The 19473-nt window shown below is 49.4% G+C and overlaps 1 protein-coding gene across 1 annotated transcript in view; it reads left to right on the top strand.

The window, feature by feature from the left end:
* XPR1 (xenotropic and polytropic retrovirus receptor 1) overlaps positions 1-19473 on the top strand; it is a 577436-nt gene that overhangs the window by 399856 nt on the left and 158107 nt on the right. The window contains exons 8-10 of the mRNA XM_078643514.1: positions 1857-2044; positions 3567-3746; positions 5119-5284. Of these exons, the coding sequence (XP_078499640.1) occupies positions 1857-2044; positions 3567-3746; positions 5119-5284 (534 nt within the window). The remainder of the gene's footprint in view (positions 1-1856; positions 2045-3566; positions 3747-5118; positions 5285-19473) is intronic.

Below are 19473 nucleotides of genomic sequence, written 5' to 3'. Positions count from 1 at the left end.
GAGAGCAAACTGTTGAACGAACAGCATAGAAACGCATTTTGCGTATTTCAAGTAAGTTGAAATAATAAATGACAGCGCCAGATATTTTGTCAATTACGGGTGTGATGGGAAAAGAACAGTGGTTTCATGTTCGTTTTAACTTTTTCAGATAAATGTCCTGGCGATAGGATTACACACACAACAAGTGAGATATATGTGATTTTTTTGTTGCATGTATACACTACAAAGGGGAGCACTGCACGCGTATTACATGTATTATCTATGAGACTATGATTTATGATTGTTTGGTACGGAGTTTGTTTATTGAATTTGGGAAACTTATAGATTTTATTTTCATCTTGCTTCTAGCGTATGTCCCGGATGAAGGGCACATAGCCCGAAATGCATTGGACTATGATTTGTGGATAATGATACCGTCGAATATACTGTTTATTTGTGATGAATGAAATTTGAAAAAAATACGACAAATATGTGATGAGAAAAACATTAAATCAGAATATTACTTGAAGATTGATTTTTGGAATCGTGTTAAACTTATGTTGAGAGTGGAGCGCCAAGGGATGCCTCTGATGGTTATTGGAGGCACTTGCTATGACTTCTCCAACTTCCTCACTTTCCCTACCTTATCACTATCACCTCCCCTTCCCCATCACTTTTCTTACGCTGTCACTGCACGATAACCACCATTGCTGCTTTCACCACTCGTACATGTTAGTAAACACCCCACAAATGCCACTCCTCCCTGTTCGCCTCTCATACACATTCACTCCTCATACTTTCCACCTCTCCTTCCCTGTTGCCTCTCTTAATGCATCATTGCTCCTCTCCTATCACTGCTCCCAAATGTGAAAAATTTACTTACAAAGTAAAGAATAACTTTATCCATAGGTATAGATAAATACAGTATATTCGCAACTAATACATTACTACCTCTTGCTCCTAGCACAACTGTAAAATTAGCTTTACTTGTCAAAAAAACTTTCTACTAAGCATCCATAACTACAACAAGCAAGACTAGCACTCTATATTACTAACACTTTGCTTACATAACCCAAAAAAACTGTTCACAAACAATGTTTATATACCAATTGCACATTTTACAAAAGTATTAATGCAACGCATTACCATTTACAATGCCAATAACTCAAACTTTAATGCTGCGAGACCTATTGCATTGTAAATGCTTGTTCTATTTAGAAAAAGATATCAGTAGAAACTTTAAACGGCGACAGTAATTAAGCTCCATGACCTTCCTCTCACCCTGGCTCTGGCAGCTGGTATGGTGCTCTCAGAATTAGACTGTAAGAACTTGCTTCAGTTGATCAGCTACTATTCTAAAACTGTTAAAGGTGCACTTTTCTTTATTTTGTAAGTATATGATGGCCATGTTCGTTTTATCTCGCATTTATATAATCTACACCTGAGACACTATATCTGATGGGCATAGGTTATCTTGAAAATAAATTAACTGTGCTTATGAAAAAAAATCACTATAAAAGCATTCTACATGCTATTGATCTGGACCATTTAACAACATTTTTCTCTTAAATGGAGTAAAATACCCCACATCTCTTTAGACTAGATGAACTTACAAAGGGAGAAAAACCAGGGAGGGGGGATGAAGGGATGGAGAATATGTAATTGGTTGTAGTGTGTTTGAATTTCCTCTTTTAGGAGCGACTCTTCTGTTGAATTTAATGTATGCACTGAGGAATGACTCTCCTCTGTCATAGGGTATTCTCCGGAGTTTGGTTTGCAGGATTAATGAGTTCAATTGACAAAAAGTCCCTGAGGAGGGGGTATGGCTGTGCATTTGTAAGCTAATGACTGACCACTGAAATGTTGCCTCTCTCTAGGCGTAGTTTTCCTGAAGGGCAGTAACGTGTGGCCTCTGGTGCGTATCTATCGGGGTGGCTTCCTTCTGATCGAATTCCTCTTCCTGCTGGGTATAAACACATATGGCTGGCGCCAGGCTGGAGTTAACCACGTCCTCATCTTTGAGCTGAACCCTCGGAACAACCTGTCCCATCAGCATCTCTTTGAGGCAAGTCAAGCATGATTTAATGACTTCAAGGGTGTGGTAGAAGGACAGCTAAAGGGGACATTTTGACTAAAGTGTTGTGAGAGTGTTTGGGGATACTGTGCACAGTGGATGGTCTCTCCTTTATATGCATTTTGTTCCAAACAATTATCATTATATCCGATAGCCTAGTGGAATCGTCACATTATTTCTTCTATTTTCTGCACTGATACAGCGATTGTAAATTGAGCATTTTTCAATATTTTTCAATATCGAAGGGTGCTAGGCAGACTTTATATGCATTTCTCTGTTCATGTTTGATGTGGACCTTAATGACCGTGGATAGGAAAGCATAGTCTCTCCAGATGCCATAGGCTTTTAGTAATCTCAGGCTGCACCTCAGAAGGTTTACAAAAAAAAAAGTAAGCTTAATAAAAATGCTTTTGCTTTCCTCCCATTCTTCCTAATGGGTTTTGAACTTAGTCCTTCCATAATGCTGGGTGTAGAGAATCGTCTTTTATCTGGAAATAAGGGAATGTTGCTTATGAATTTTTGGAGGATATTCTCGCTAGACAACTGTTTTTACAGCTAAGTAATTTTTTTCTTTCTTGAGCAAGGCAGATTCTTAATCTTAGAATAGATTTTATATCATTGCTGCCACAATTGGAAGAGTGACTGTGAGAAGGTAAAAGTCATCCTAGTTATTTATTTAAGAGAAGATCACTTACATGGGCTTCGATACTGTGTTTCAGTTCGTGAGAAAGGAACCCTTAGATGAGTAGTATGAAGCTATTCAGTTGCCTGATTTTACTTGAGACTACTTTCAATTAGCAACACTTTTGCTGGTTTAACATTCAATGCATGTTTTTACATTTTTTTAAAAAATAATTCGAATTTGTGAAATTTATTCTGAATTTATGAATCTAGGGAGAATCTTTTGCTGTGCTAAGAAGCATTGCTTTCCTGAAACAGTAGAGGCTTTGCAAGGATATAATCTCTAGGGTCATATATATTCTTGTCTTCTTACACTATATGGGTGGTAAAACAGAACAGTGTATGAGTGAAATATATGTTGGAAAGGAGCCTTTGGTGCTGAATATTTTGGGTCAATATAAGACCAACTGACCTTAGAAAGAGGTTGGGAAACAAGCATGTCTTTTGAATGTGCATCTGTGTTTAAAAAACTTTCCAGAAAGAGAAATTGGCTTCTCTGTATTTTTAAATAAGACACTTGGCGGACCGGAATACTTCAGTATCTATGATTCTGTGAAGGATCCCTCTCTGCAGAACCATGATTTCTGTGGGAGGTCTATGGTAAGGATTGATGATTCTCTGTTACCTCAGAATGCAGTGTTTCCCTGGGGAGAACCATCAGTGGAGCTCAGTGTTTTCTAGTCTGTCTTTGATAACAAGAGTTATGTCAGTGGTACTCAGTCAAATGGCTCTGCTTGTACAATCTACTTTTGTTCATTCAGGCCACATGGCTCCTGCGATTTAGTGGGAGATCCATGGTTAGATCGGTTTTAACCTGTGCTTGTCCCCTCAGATTGCTGGTTTCCTGGGGATGCTCTGGTGCCTCAGTCTACTCTCATGTCTCTTTGGAGAATCCACCATGGTGCCCATGCAGGTGAATCCACTCATCCTGTATGGATTCATGCTGCTCTTCCTCATCAACCCTACAAAGACCTGCTACTACAAATCACGCTTCTGGCTGCTCAAACTGCTGGTGAGTATGGGAATAAGAGAAACCCCTTTATTCTAGTGTGTGAGCTGTGGAGGAAGACTCAGTGCACTACTTTTGGCGTTATGAGTTCCTTTCTTCCTTAGCTGGATGTCATCTCCTCTTGCTTGTTTATTTCAAACTTTATTGAGTGTGCGCATCAGTAACAGGATGGCTCGATATGCCGCTTTTGCTCCTTAATGGCTACTTTCCCGCCTTAGATTGGTAGCTTGTGCACAGACAGGAAGGTTTCCCCGATCCTTGCACTTGGTTTTCTTTCTTATCTTACTTAGGTGATTACATGAGAGCAGGTGGGGGCCTGTGCAGCTCTTGGTTTTCTGGTTTCCTCAAATCCATTCATTGCATTGACGTCGCATAGAAAGAATAGCTTTGTCTCATCTTTTGGTCTCACAGATTTCTTTTTTCCTTACATAGATGATTATATGGATATCAGGTGGATGGGTCTGAACTATGTTCTTGGTTTCTTAAGTTCCCACAGGTGTTTTGCTTGGGCATAACTCACCCTTTTCTGAAGGGGTGGCAGATTCGCTTCTTGTCTTAGTTGATATGTTGGCCAGACAATTGATGGGTCAATCTGCTGAAGTTCCTTTTCTCCTTTGTTTAACTGATGCAACAAGGAGCACCTGTATGGGCCTGGCTGATTTCTTTTAAACTTATAGTTTAATTGTGTGCATTACTTGTGTGTGAAATGTAGAAAATTAATGTTCTGTGTGCAGTCATTGGGGTGGTATGTTATTTAACTGGATTGTTTTAGTTTCAGGAGTATACTTCAGCCACTCTGCAATGGGTTCCTCGTTTAGTCAGGCGACACAGAAACAAATTGTCTTATGGGTTCCATTCTTCACTGATTTGGAGACAACAAAAAGCAGAGGATGGCTTGGCCTACTGTTTTTGATTTCAAACCCAATCCTGCCTTTGTTGTGTGACAAGAATACCGGGTTGCCCTGCTTTGCATCCTGTACTTGGTTTGTTGGGTTCCTTTCTTCCCATAGTTGAGGGTGAAAGGAAGCAGAGGTATTGTTTGCCCCAAATTCTTTTGTCATATCAGTCCTATTCAACCCTTAATCAGGTGGTTGAGTGAGCAGTAAATTGCGTGGCCTTCTTGTTTTACAGGGTACAATCTTGTCTTAGTTGGGTAGCACAGAAAACAGGCTGGTGGTTTGGCCCTCTGCTCTTGGTGTGGGCTTGATTTGTCCCTTATTTTGATAATGCACAGTGCTATATGACGGCAAGACCCACTGCTTGCTGTCCCACAGTTCCTTTTTACCCCTCAGTTGACTAGTTTTAGGAGGAGGAGTATGGCCTTCGTTGCTGCTATCTGTTACTCTGCCTCACTTTTCTTCCCTTTCCTTGGCAGTTCCGGGTGTTCACCGCTCCCTTCCACAAAGTGGGCTTTGCAGATTTCTGGCTGGCAGATCAGCTGAACAGCCTGGCAGTGATTCTGATGGATCTGGAGTACATGATCTGCTACTATAGTTTCGAGCTGGACTGGACTGACAATAAGGGTCTGCTGCTCGTGCCAGGTATGTTGTAGTGGAAAATATATATATATTTTGAAATCCTCATATTTTCGAACCTCTCAAATGTCCCTCAATAGTGGGTTGATGGGGAGGGCTCGAATTGCTCCATAAGCATTTATCCCAGACTCCAGTTCAATCCGGTAGCTCTTTTAGTTCATGGATTTCTGCTGTTCGTGTGACAATCTCAAAGTATGTCATCTCGATTCCATCAATTTTTCTCTTCGGTTTTTGATGCACTTTTATTCCAGGCATTTCTCCTGCTCCTTTTTTCTTCACTTTTATTTTTTTCTCTCTGTAATCTTACTGTTTTTTCCACCAGCTGCGTGTTTGCGTTTATTATATCAACTACTTATTTTGTCTTCATCTGAAAGGCCTGGTTCTTTTAAGGATTCTTTGCTCTTTTTCATTTTCTCATATTTCCTTCAGAGACCACACTTACAAGAACATCACTTATAGAGAGCTACCTTTTGTGCATGCTATGTCTCTTGTTTGAGCTCTCTAAAAATACGCTCAGGGTGATGACTTTGCACACGCTTCAAAAGGTTGAGATAAGACTCCATTAGTCATCATGTCACGGTACCCTGGGAGGACACAGATTACCCTCCGTTATTATAGCACTAAGATGCAGACCAAGTAGTGCTCATGCTTCCTCTGGAAAAAAAGCACTTGCTCACAGATTACTTTGCTAACTGTGCTAAGAGGTCTGGTATTAACTCTTACTTCAGCATTCTTCATTTGAGGCTGTGAAAGCCCCCAAGGTTACCCCTGGCCCTTCAGTGTGGGTTTGCCTTTTTTAAAATTGTTTTTCTTATAACAAACCATATGGGACAGATTTGCACAGGATTAGTACTACAAATACATATACACTTTAGTGGGCCTCTCGCGCAACCACGTTCAAGTTTGAAACATAAATTCTGTACATGACATTGTAAACATATCACCACATCTACTGTACATCCGGACCAAACATTGCTAGTCTGAGGCTTCATCTTCCCCAGCGGTGCTCGGTGGATCACAGATGTTACCCCTAAACATATTCCATGCACCCCATATCCTACACCATTTTCTTGGGCAGCCACGGTGGATGTAAACAGACCTCTCCGCCACCATCGCCCCATCCATGTCCTTACACCAATTACAAAGTGCCGGTGGGACTGCCGAACCCCACAGCCTGGTGATGTTGCGCTTTGCCATCAACATACCTAACATTATCCAGTCCTGCTGCCGGTAATTCAAGTCATTAGGTTCCCATATATTCAGCAAGCAGCGACGAGATGCCTATTGTTTGAGATATCGTGCGCATCACTGCCGTTCAATATGTCGCTATGAACCTGAATTCCCAGATGAAGTGGAAAAATGTCCCCTCCTCCCCGCAGCCGCATAGGCAGAATTTATGCATGGCCCTTCCTATCTTGTGAAGGAGCGGTCTGGTGTAGTACGTACGGTGGAGTATTTTGAGTTGGACCAGTTTTAATCTTGAGGGGATTGCGGTTTCACGGGGCGAGGCGAGGGCCTCTGCCATTCAGAGTCTTCAAGGGGGCCCACCTCCTCAGACCAGTTTTGTTTCAGTGTAGCTGTTACGTCCGGGAGGTTATTAATGAGCTTCCTATATGTGAGGGAAGTGGCCTTGTCCTGCATGTGTTCAGTCAGAAGCCTATCTTCAAGAGGAGACGACTCCTCCAGGACAGTGCCTGTCGGTATAACCGACTGTAGCGCATGCTTAATTTGCAAGTATCTAAACTTCTCCGTCTGTGACATCTCATATTGTGTTTCTAGGTGGGCAAAATATACCACCTTACCCTTCTTCCATAAATCACCTACCACCGAAATACCAATGTCCCAGGCCTGGAATCCCTTACTATTTTCGAGGAAGCCCAACTTGCTTGAGTCCCAAAGCGGTGTCATTTGGGTGATAGTTCCCAAGCATTTGAGACGCCTGTTGGCCCGGTACCACAACTGTACAGAGTGATGTGTCGGGCCTAGCAAGTCTGGAGGTGGACGAGGGCTATAAAGATTACCCAACAGTCCCCTACCTTCCAAAGAGTGTCTATCAGCTAGGTATGCAGGGTCAGTTTGTGAGGCGTGCAACCAGAAATTAATCTGCTTTAGATGTGCTGCCCAATAGTATAGTTCTATATTTGGAAGTGCTATCCCTCCATTGTGCCAGCTTCTAGTTAATTTATCTAACGCGATTCGAGGCGGCTTTCCGCCCCATAATAAATGGGATACTGTTGCAGCAACAGTTTTGAAGTATCATGCAGGGATCAATGACGGGGTATTTTCAAGCACGTAAAGGAAGCGGGGGAGCGCCATCATTTTATACAGTGCCGCCTTGCCTAAAAGTGTGAGAGGGAGAGTCTGCCACACTTTCACGTCGCGCTTGAACCGCTCTAGAAGGGGGCTGAGATTTAGGTTATAAAATTCATCAGGGTCTGGCGTTATAAAGATACCCAGGTACTTAAAGGCCGCTGTGGTAGCCCTCAGGGGGCAGCTCAGTAGCAGAACAGGCGGCGGACCAGCAAGGACAAAAAGGATTGACTTAGACCAGTTAATCATATAACCTGACACTCTACCGAACTTCTCGCACAGATTTAGTAATTCGAGAATAGATTTTTTGGTGGAGGTGAGATACAGGAGGATATCGTCTGCGTTTAGGGATATACGATCCTCCCATACATCAGTCCATCGGAGCCCCTTGATGGAGGGTTCCCATCTGATCCAGATCGCAAGTGGTTCCAGGATCAATCCGAAGAGCAACGGAGACAGTGGGCATCCCTGTCTTGTGCCTCGGCCAAGTGGGAAGTCACGCGAGATGTGTCCATTTGCAACAACATGCCCTAGTGGTCTAGTGTAAAGCAAACGAACCCAGGCGCAAAATTTGGGACCAAAGCCCATATGTTGGAGCACTGCGTATAAATACGGCCATTCAACTGTGTCGAACGCCATAGTGGCGTCAAGCGAGAGGATGACAGCGGGGTCTTTAAGATAGGGGGCACGAGCCAGGACCGCATGAAGCCGACGGAGGTTGAGAGCCGTGCTCCGATGTGGCATGAAGCCAGATTGATCCGGGTGAACTAGCGTCGCGAGGTGAGGAGTAAGTCGCAACACCAGCAATTTGGCGAGTATCTTAGGCTCCGCGTTGATGAGTGAGATTGGACGGTAGGAGGCACAGTCCGTCTTTGGCCTACCAGGCTTGTGGATCGCGACAATCGTGGCTAGTCGCTGATCCCGTGGCAGCTCCCCTATTTCAAGACTTTCGGATAGCATATTTAGGAAGAAGGGGGCTGTCGTTTGTACCAGTCTCTTGTGCATTTCAACTGGGAGTCCATTTGGCCCCAGCGCCTTGCCGGATGCCAACTCATAGGTAGCTGTCTGTACCTCGTCGGTGGTAATGTCTGCCTCCAACAGAAGCGCTGCCTCCGGGGAGAGCTTAGGTATTGATAGATGCTTAATGTATTCATATGCCTCTGCGATCGTGTAGGATGCCCGGGGAGCATAGATTTGTTCATAGTGGTCGGCTAGGAGATTGACTATGCCATCAGGGTCGGAGATCGGGAGCCTGCCGGTGATGCTGGTTGTGCAATGACTTTATGCGCTCTTTCCTTCCTATCCAGCCAAGCTAACATTTTCCCTGCCTTATCTCCCAGCTCGTACACTTTATGTCTAGTGGCTTGTATCTTGCTGTGCGCCATTTCTCTCTGGCGAGCCAAGACTTCTGCTTGTTTTAAACGAACCGTACGCGCGGTTCCCAGGGAAGGGTGGGCCTCCTGCTCTGCGGTGGCTACAGCCAGTTCAGCCTCGAGGCTGTCCAACTCCACCTGACGCTCCTGTTTGTAACCCAGGATTGATGCCATTGCTTGTCCCCGGAGGACCACTTTGTATGCCTCCCAGAGCGTATTGGGAGAAGCCACCGATCCCTGGTTTTCCTGAAAAAATTGTTTAGTGGTACGTGTGAGGGTTGACTGAATGGGTGCGATCTGGAGGAAGCCAGCATGCACCGGGAACATGCGTCTTCGGCAGACCTGATGACGGGTGTATTTAAACAGTATTGGGGAATGATCCGAGATGCCCCTGGGGCAGATAGTGACCTCCTCTATACCCTGTAGGGCGGCCGCAGATACAAGGAAATAATCAATACGTGTGAGACATTTATGCACTGCTGAGTAGTAGGTGTAGCGGGTTTCATTCGGGTGCTTGAACCTCCAGCTGTCTGTAAGCCCCAGGGCATCTACCAGGCCAAGAAGACGTTGCCCACCCTGCATTTCCGGCCTAATAGGGAATCTGTCTCGTGAGCCATCTATTATGTCGTTGAAGTCGCCCCCCATTAGGAGTGTTGCCTCCGGCAGTGTCACTGGAAATGATTTAAGGGCGGAGTGGGATTGTGCATGGAGCGCAGGTGGTATGTAGACAGAGACCAAATTGAATAAGCGCCCTTCCCACTGACAGGTCAGCGCCCCGAAGCGGCCATGTTCGTCAACTCGTGTTTGCTGCACCACCAGTGGGAAGTTTTTCCTAATTAGAATTCCCGTACCTCTGGAGCCCGAGGAAAAGTCTGCATGCGCCAGCATCTGGTATCCCCACCTGTCCATAGCTCGAACCGCTGACCCAACCAAATGTGTCTCTTGCAGAAAAACCACCGCAGGGCCGCAACGTTTCAGGTATTGCAGTACCAGGCCTCTCTTTACTTTATCTGCTAAGCCTCTAACATTCCAGGTGAGTAGTGTGAGGGTTGTTTGCCGAGCCTGTGGCCCCTGCGTGTTAGCTTCAGCCATCATCTATAGAGAGGTGTATCAAGTATCTAGGATTGTATTTGGCCCGCAAGCCATCATGTACAGTGAGGTGTGTCAAGAATCTAGAATTGCATGTGGCCCGTAGAGCTAAAGTATCGTCCCATAGTGCTGTCACAAACAAAGTGAGTCTAACCAAACAGTAAGAAACAGTCAAATACGTAACAAAAGCAGCTGAGTGCAGCGCATAAGTTACCTTCCCACCACGTGTCCCACCCACCCTCCCTGCCAGGCGAACCTAAAACTGCCCGCCACCCCAACTCTGCAGAGTGCTTTATTTTCCCTCCCAAAACTGCAATACTTGCGTATCGAGGGGGGGAGTCCTATGAAGCAGCAGCCTTTTGGAGTCCCTCAGGCTCCCCCCAGTCCAGAACCTCGAGTCAGTTCGAGTGTTGATGTCCTTAATGCCTCATCTTCAATTATGGAGGAGTGTCCGTGTTGGACCCGGTCCTTTGGGCAGGTTCACCCCGTGACTTTCTGCTTTTTCCTAGCCTGTTTTTGGAACCTGGATTGGTGATTGTAGGCCTCTGCGCACTTTTTCACTGTGGTACAGTATAAAGTGCGTGTGCTTTCTGTGTATGGATGGTGAGTGACCTGCCCTCCCATAGGAATGACTGGGAAATATGTATGCCCATGGTAGATTCCTGATGCGTGGGGAGTGCAGGGGCGAGTTTGATATGTATGAACTCGTGAGAATGAATGCTGCAGAATGGTGTATGCGGCATGGCTGTGTGTAGTCTAGAAGCGCCACTTTTAGAAGTTGGCATAATTGTGTAGTGAGTCTGCTAGCACGTGATTGGCTGATGGGCCTGGCCCAGGCATGCCTGGGCCTGTTGGTAGATGGACTGTCTGGTTTGAGTAGAACAGGGTCTGCAGGGTCTGCAAGGCCCCGGAGGAGGGGGTAGATGAAAGGCCCCTCTGCTGTCAGGGATGGGAGGAAAGAGCGTCTGGTGGTGCCGGGCTGTGCCTGCCGCCCACCCTGCTGGCTCTCCATCCTGGCGGCCTACTGTCACCTCTGGCCCTGAAGCTGTCAGGGAGACGTAAACCAGAAACATTCCAGTACTCAGGGCCCCTTGCACGAAAGCTTCAAAGTACTTCAAAGGCATTTCTGTGTATAAGAAGGGACGGTGTCTCCTTCCAAAGTCTTCTTGTCTTGGCTCTTGTGGCTGACTGGGATCTACCAGGGTTGGGCGCTGCCCAGCCCCTGGACACCTGGATTCCTGGACTCCTGGGGGACCCTTCTGCCTGCCTGGGCTGAAGGGGGGACTTGGCTTTGCCCCTGGGGAAGTTCTGGGACCATGGCAGCATGGAGAAGCTGCCCTTTTCCTGTGGAGAGCGCTGGAGTTGGTTTCTAGCGCCTAGAGGCGCTGGGCTTCGCCTTGAGCGCCTGGGAGCGCTCTGCCTGCTGTCTAGCGCTTTGGAGCGCTTCATTTCCCCCAAGCGCATGAGAGCGCTGTCGCTGGACTTTCTAGTGCTTAGGAGCGCTTTTGGTGCTCGCTTATAGCGCTGGAGGCGCTGAGGATTCCTGGCCGTATTTACTTAATCAATTACGAGTGCCCACCTCGATCTGCCGCGGTGAAAACAAACCACGAAGGGGCCGCGACCGGATTGGACGAGACCCGAGGAGGGGCGCGCTCTGGTTGGCCGGTGGATAGTCGCGTCATCGGCGAGGCCGCGCTGCCATTGGTTGGCGGCCTCGCGTCATGAGGGGCTCGTCGCAGGAGCCGCGACGCGATTGGCTGGGCCGCCCCTGAGGCCGTGGAAGAATGGGGAAGACGAGAAAGGTGGCGGCCGGTTAACAGGGCTCCCGTGTGCCGAGGGAGCCCTGCAGCGAGAGGAGAGCGGCCGCGAGCGGCTGAGCGGCCCGGCGGGGCTCCGTGGTGGAAGAGGAGCCCCGCGCTGGCCAGACGAAGAGAGCCGCCGCCCGGAGGAGCCGCCCCTGAGGCCCGGTGAGTTGAAGGGCTGGGGGGCTCCGTGTGGACCGGGTGAGACGGGGGCTCCGTGATGCTGCTGCTCCGTGAGGGAGCAGATGGGTTCTCGTGGTGCCGGTAGAGGCACCAAGGAAGGGCGGCCCCGAATGGCAGTGGGTCGCCCCACCGTGAGCAAAGAGCCCGCGAGGGGCTCTTGAGGGCCCGCATTGCTTCGTGTTGGTGCCGGGTTAGAGGCACTGCTTCAGGGCGGCCCCAGATGGCAGCGGGCCGCCCCAACGGTGTGTAGAGCCCGTTTGGCTCCAGAGAGGGCCATATTCGAGAGGGGGGGGCTTCGGGGCATATTGTCGGTGCTCGTCCCCTCCTGCCCCCGAGTGTGAGGACTAGAGTCCGGTGAGGCTCCTGGGGGCATCATTGTTCTAAGAGTCTGTGTGGCTCCAACGGTTGGCATGGTGCTTTAGAGCCTTCGTGGCTCCAACGTCTGGGGCATGTGTGATATGCCCAGAGCCTGTGTGGCTCCAGCAGTGGCGCAGTTGGCGCCTAAGGGCCAGTGAGGGCCCTAGCACAAGTTTGTTGTTCTCCAGGTGCCCAGCACTTTGTGGGCACCTGCCACGTTTAGGCTTTTTATACTTTGAGACTGGCGCTGCATGGCAGCGCACCCTGACACTGAGACTCAGGGCGTCTGAGCCCCAACAAGGCCAGTTGGCCTAGGGACTGCCACAGGTAGTGGCTCATGTGATAGTATCTGCCTAATGTGAGTTTTGCGCATTGTGATGTGGTGCTAGGAAATGTAATGCATTTAGTATGATTACGCACCTTGATCTTACACCTCTGAATGTTTTTAGGCATCATGTGATTCTTGCGCTATTGCTCTACTCTTGACACCTCTGAACGTGTAGGTTTATGCATAATGTGTCTTACTTTTCCTGCGCTGCACCTCTGAATGTTTAGTCATCATGTGTCTTCTTGCGCTGCACCTCTGAATGTATTTTATTGCATCATGTGCTTTATCCTTAACACCTCTGAATGCTTTAGGCATCCTGTGTTTCTCTTTAGTACGCCTCTGAATGTAGGTTATTGCATCATAGGTAATGTGTTCTTTTCTTAGACCCCTAAATGCTGTGTGATACTTAGGGGGTTGTTCTTTTAGTACAGGTGGTCCTAGTGAGGTCCTGGTCCCCTGCGTGACAGTCTCCTAAGGGGTTTAGGGTTGCGTAGGAGGTACTTACCTGTTCCCAGTAGTTACTGGATGTGATCTATAACTGTTACTTTGTGGTACAGTGATTTTATACACTTTTATTCTAAGTTCTATAAGTACTATTTCTATTTCTAGAAGTGCTGATTATGACAGTGGCCTATGTGGCCCTGTCCTGTGTACATAATCCCTTGTGAATATTGCCGTGCCAGTTGGCACAATGTACATGTGTAAGTTCTATCTGATATGTTTTGACAATACAAAAGTTATTTTAATATAACCTTGTGTGGAGTCTCTTTTGTGGTGTGCCTAGTATGTTGTTGCTGTCGTGCGCTGACGCAAATGCTTTACACATCGCCTCCGAGTTTAGCCTAGACTGCCCGCGCCATGCTACCTAGAGGGCGAGCAGGGGTTATCTTGGCGTGTGACTTCCTTGCCCTGACTGGAATGGTGGTTTCTGCCTGGCTTTGGCATAAGCCTTAGCCTACCAGAAATAGCCGGTTTCCAACATTGGTGGGTCAGCGGTGCGGATTTGGACTTGTATTTGCACAGTGCCATAGCAACAACTGGCTACATTACAAAAACTCTGCGTTTTTCAGATAGTCACATATTTGGGATTATTGTTGTTGATTACGTTTTTCCTCAAGAGTGTCATTTTCAGATGGTGTTCCTGCGCTTTATGTTTAGTGGCAGGTGAGAGAAAATGACAGGGCGGGACGCCAGTAGAGAGGGGAGGTTCCCATAGATTAGGAATCGCTTGCTGGGTCCAGTGTCCAACTCCTATTCCTGTCCCTGTGTGGGTAGATGGAAGAGAGGGAGGGTGGAGGAGAAATTGCTTGCTCAGGAGGGTGGTTATTCCCTGAGTGTAGTGTGTGTGTCTGGATTCCCCCGTATGGTAGGATGCAGTGGTGGCAGCTTAAATGTGTCCAGTGCGTGTAGTCCCATTCCCAGTTCCCAGAGTATGGTGCCTGGTGCTCAGTAAGAGGGTGACAGGTTGAGAGTCAGAGGCAGTGAGGAACTGTCTCACCAGTCTGGAGGGGGAGTGTGTGGATGACTGGTGTCTTGAACTGGAGGAGTTCGTGTGAGAATTTTTTGTAAGGAGCTTGCACGTGAGGTGTACCTCTGGTGGTGTGCAGGACGTCCTGCAGAGGCATTGGACAAGAAGGGGGATGTCTGGCGGTGCGCTGGATGTCTTACAGAGACATTAGGGAGTGATTCTAACAGTAGTGGCTTGTGTATCTTATGATCCTGTGTAGGTGAAGAGGTTCATGTGTAGCCCAGCTAGGTCCCAGTAGGATGGTAGGGGTGTAGGGGCTCGCGTCCTGTCTCAGTGGAGGCGGAGTGAGTGTGGGACGGTGTGTCCCACGGTGGCCCGAAACCCTGTCTCGGGGCCTGGAGGGTTCCCTAAGGGAGCGCCAGGTCAGGGGCCTAGGCTGTACTTACAAGTCATTTGAAGAGGATCTTCCTGTGTCTAGAGGACGGGGAGTGTCTGTAATCAGAACTCCGGAGGTCCTAGTGTTGGGCAGTACCGCTCCTCTGGAGGGGGGTGCAGAGGGACGATGTCCTTACTTCTGACCCCGGTGGGAGGAAAGTGTGTTGCTGATACGCTGCTGGCGTGTGCTCTGTCCAGCCCGGAACATACTGAGAATCACCCTGTGATAGGGAGTACTGGAGGAGAGTGTGTCGCTGCTACGCCGCTGGCGTGTGCTCTGTCTAGCCTGAGACATACTGTGCCTGTGATCATAGAACTGGAAGGGGGTGCAGAAGGACGGTATACTTCTGACCCCGGTGCAACTTAAGGGTTTAAATCCTAGGTTGGGAGATTAGGAAACTTCTAGGTCAAGAGGAGTCCCTACTAAGGTGGATCAGCTGAAGAGACTGAGGAGGCGACCCTTGCTGTGTGTTCTGGGGCCCACCTGCAGTTTGTTGTTTCCACTAAGGTAGAGGAAAGGGGGCTTTGCTGTGTGCTGTGTCCCCCCACCTGCTTGAAGAGGGACTGTGCTGTGTGCTTTGTACCTCAGAAGTGGAATCGTTTCCAGGTGATAGACCAGTGACGGAGTGAGGTCCTGATCTGGTAGGAGAGTTGTGTTCTGGTGAGTGCTTCGCTGTGAGGGTTATTCCTTCACCCTGACTGGAAGCAAGGGTCCCTACTTGGTCTAAGGTACTTACCTCTGCCAACTGGAGACCCCCAGTTCTAACATTGGTGGAGTAGAGGTAGGATGGGGCATGCTTGCCCGTGACCTCTAGTCAGCCTGAGGGTGTGGTCCCTAGGTTGTAGGATCAGTGGTAGTGTAGCTACCCTGAGGGAGAGAGTGGAGATTGGCTATTGTGTGCCAGGGGCTGCTGCCCCCACTCTGTGGATTGGTTAGGACCTGTGATCTGTGGATGGCCTAGGGCCTGGTCCTGGCTGTGGATGACTAGTGTGTACCAGTGGGGTATCCTAGTTGTGTCAGAGAGCTTTTGTTGAGGGAAATACCTGTGGGTTCCGAGTGGCGAAAAACTGTAAGGTGGCCCTGCCCTGCAGGCCCGTCTCCGTGGTTTTGTCGCCCAAAGCATTGAAGACCATCAGTGTAGTGATTGGTCTACCCTGCATTTTGGCTGGAAGGGGGATGTGTTGGACCCGGTCCTTTGGGCAGGTTCACCCCGTGACTTTTTGCTTTTTCCTAGCCTGTTTTTGGAACCTGGATTGGTGATTGTAGGCCTCTGCGCACTTTTTCACTGTGGTACAGTATAAAGTGCGTGTGCTTTCTGTGTATGGATGGTGAGTGACCTGCCCTCCCATAGGAATGACTGGGAAATATGTATGCCCATGGTAGATTCCTGATGCGTGGGGAGTGCAGGGGCGAGTTTGATATGTATGAACTCGTGAGAATGAATGCTGCAGAATGGTGTATGCGGCATGGCTGTGTGTAGTCTAGAAGCGCCACTTTTAGAAGTTGGCATAATTGTGTAGTGAGTCTGCTAGCACGTGATTGGCTGATGGGCCTGGCCCAGGCATGCCTGGGCCTGTTGGTAGATGGACTGTCTGGTTTGAGTAGAACAGGGTCTGCAGGGTCTGCAAGGCCCCGGAGGAGGGGGTAGATGAAAGGCCCCTCTGCTGTCAGGGATGGGAGGAAAGAGCGTCTGGTGGTGCCGGGCTGTGCCTGCCGCCCACCCTGCTGGCTCTCCATCCTGGCGGCCTACTGTCACCTCTGGCCCTGAAGCTGTCAGGGAGACGTAAACCAGAAACATTCCAGTACTCAGGGCCCCTTGCACGAAAGCTTCAAAGTACTTCAAAGGCATTTCTGTGTATAAGAAGGGACGGTGTCTCCTTCCAAAGTCTTCTTGTCTTGGCTCTTGTGGCTGACTGGGATCTACCAGGGTTGGGCGCTGCCCAGCCCCTGGACACCTGGATTCCTGGACTCCTGGGGGACCCTTCTGCCTGCCTGGGCTGAAGGGGGGACTTGGCTTTGCCCCTGGGGAAGTTCTGGGACCATGGCAGCATGGAGAAGCTGCCCTTTTCCTGTGGAGAGCGCTGGAGTTGGTTTCTAGCGCCTAGAGGCGCTGGGCTTCGCCTTGAGCGCCTGGGAGCGCTCTGCCTGCTGTCTAGCGCTTTGGAGCGCTTCATTTCCCCCAAGCGCATGAGAGCGCTGTCGCTGGACTTTCTAGTGCTTAGGAGCGCTTTTGGTGCTCGCTTATAGCGCTGGAGGCGCTGAGGATTCCTGGCCGTATTTACTTAATCAATTACGAGTGCCCACCTCGATCTGCCGCGGTGAAAACAAACCACGAAGGGGCCGCGACCGGATTGGACGAGACCCGAGGAGGGGCGCGCTCTGGTTGGCCGGTGGATAGTCGCGTCATCGGCGAGGCCGCGCTGCCATTGGTTGGCGGCCTCGCGTCATGAGGGGCTCGTCGCAGGAGCCGCGACGCGATTGGCTGGGCCGCCCCTGAGGCCGTGGAAGAATGGGGAAGACGAGAAAGGTGGCGGCCGGTTAACAGGGCTCCCGTGTGCCGAGGGAGCCCTGCAGCGAGAGGAGAGCGGCCGCGAGCGGCTGAGCGGCCCGGTGGGGCTCCGTGGTGGAAGAGGAGCCCCGCGCTGGCCAGACGAAGAGAGCCGCCGCCCGGAGGAGCCGCCCCTGAGGCCCGGTGAGTTGAAGGGCTGGGGGGCTCCGTGTGGACCGGGTGAGACGGGGGCTCCGTGATGCTGCTGCTCCGTGAGGGAGCAGATGGGTTCTCGTGGTGCCGGTAGAGGCACCAAGGAAGGGCGGCCCCGAATGGCAGTGGGTCGCCCCACCGTGAGCAAAGAGCCCGCGAGGGGCTCTTGAGGGCCCGCATTGCTTCGTGTTGGTGCCGGGTTAGAGGCACTGCTTCAGGGCGGCCCCAGATGGCAGCGGGCTGCCCCAACGGTGTGTAGAGCCCGTTTGGCTCCAGAGAGGGCCATATTCGAGAGGGGGGGGCTTCGGGGCATATTGTCGGTGCTCGTCCCCTCCTGCCCCCGAGTGTGAGGACTAGAGTCCGGTGAGGCTCCTGGGGGCATCATTGTTCTAAGAGTCTGTGTGGCTCCAACGGTTGGCATGGTGCTTTAGAGCCTTCGTGGCTCCAACGTCTGGGGCATGTGTGATATGCCCAGAGCCTGTGTGGCTCCAGCAGTGGCGCAGTTGGCGCCTAAGGGCCAGTGAGGGCCCTAGCACAAGTTTGTTGTTCTCCAGGTGCCCAGCACTTTGTGGGCACCTGCCACGTTTAGGCTTTTTATACTTTGAGACTGGCGCTGCATGGCAGCGCACCCTGACACTGAGACTCAGGGCGTCTGAGCCCCAACAAGGCCAGTTGGCCTAGGGACTGCCACAGGTAGTGGCTCATGTGATAGTATCTGCCTAATGTGAGTTTTGCGCATTGTGATGTGGTGCTAGGAAATGTAATGCATTTAGTATGATTACGCACCTTGATCTTACACCTCTGAATGTTTTTAGGCATCATGTGATTCTTGCGCTATTGCTCTACTCTTGACACCTCTGAACGTGTAGGTTTATGCATAATGTGTCTTACTTTTCCTGCGCTGCACCTCTGAATGTTTAGTCATCATGTGTCTTCTTGCGCTGCACCCCTGAATGTATTTTATTGCATCATGTGCTTTATCCTTAACACCTCTGAATGCTTTAGGCATCCTGTGTTTCTCTTTAGTACGCCTCTGAATGTAGGTTATTGCATCATAGGTAATGTGTTCTTTTCTTAGACCCCTAAATGCTGTGTGATACTTAGGGGGTTGTTCTTTTAGTACAGGTGGTCCTAGTGAGGTCCTGGTCCCCTGCGTGACAGTCTCCTAAGGGGTTTAGGGTTGCGTAGGAGGTACTTACCTGTTCCCAGTAGTTACTGGATGTGTTCTATAACTGTTACTTTGTGGTACAGTGATTTTATACACTTTTATTCTAAGTTCTATAAGTACTATTTCTATTTCTAGAAGGGCTGATTATGACAGTGGCCTATGTGGCCCTGTCCTGTGTACATAATCCCTTGTGAATATTGCCGTGCCAGTTGGCACAATGTACATGTGTAAGTTCTATCTGATATGTTTTGACAATACAAAAGTTATTTTAATATAACCTTGTGTGGAGTCTCTTTTGTGGTGTGCCTAGTATGTTGTTGCTGTCGTGCGCTGACGCAAATGCTTTACACATCGCCTCCGAGTTTAGCCTAGACTGCCCGCGCCATGCTACCTAGAGGGCGAGCAGGGGTTATCTTGGCGTGTGACTTCCTTGCCCTGACTGGAATGGTGGTTTCTGCCTGGCTTTGGCATAAGCCTTAGCCTACCAGAAATAGCCGGTTTCCAACAGTCCGCAATCTGACGAACCCTATTCTTCTTCAGGATGTAAGTCGCTGTGGGGCTCCTGACCCCCGGAGCCCATATCCTGTGGGGAATCCTCCCCCTCCCGGCGGCGGTGTGGTCCCGGTCTCCGGTCCTGCCTGTGAACTGGACGCCAGCCCTCCAGCCATTCAAGTGCCATCTCAGGAGAGTCAAAGAACCAAGTCTTCCCTTCAGCCACCACCCTGAGCTTTGCAGGAAATAACATGGAATATGGCAACTCTTGAGCCCGTAGCAGTTTTTTAACTTCGAAGAAGCTACGACGTCTCCTCGAGACGGCTGCAGTGTAATCGGAAAGAAGGAGAGGGTTGAGTTCAATATCCGGACCGGGGGAGAGATCTTCGCCGCTTGTAGAATCGCGTCACGATCTCTAAAGTTAGAGGCGCGCCAGTACTGGTCTTGGGGGCGCCCCCGGCTTTCCACCAGGTACTCCATGAGCGCGT

Source organism: Lissotriton helveticus, chromosome 1_1 (genome assembly GCF_964261635.1).
Source record: "Lissotriton helveticus chromosome 1_1, aLisHel1.1, whole genome shotgun sequence".
Classification (NCBI taxonomy): Eukaryota; Metazoa; Chordata; class Amphibia; order Caudata; family Salamandridae; genus Lissotriton; species Lissotriton helveticus.
Note: the sequence above shows the minus strand (reverse complement) of the source record. Positions and strands in the feature narration are given on the sequence as shown.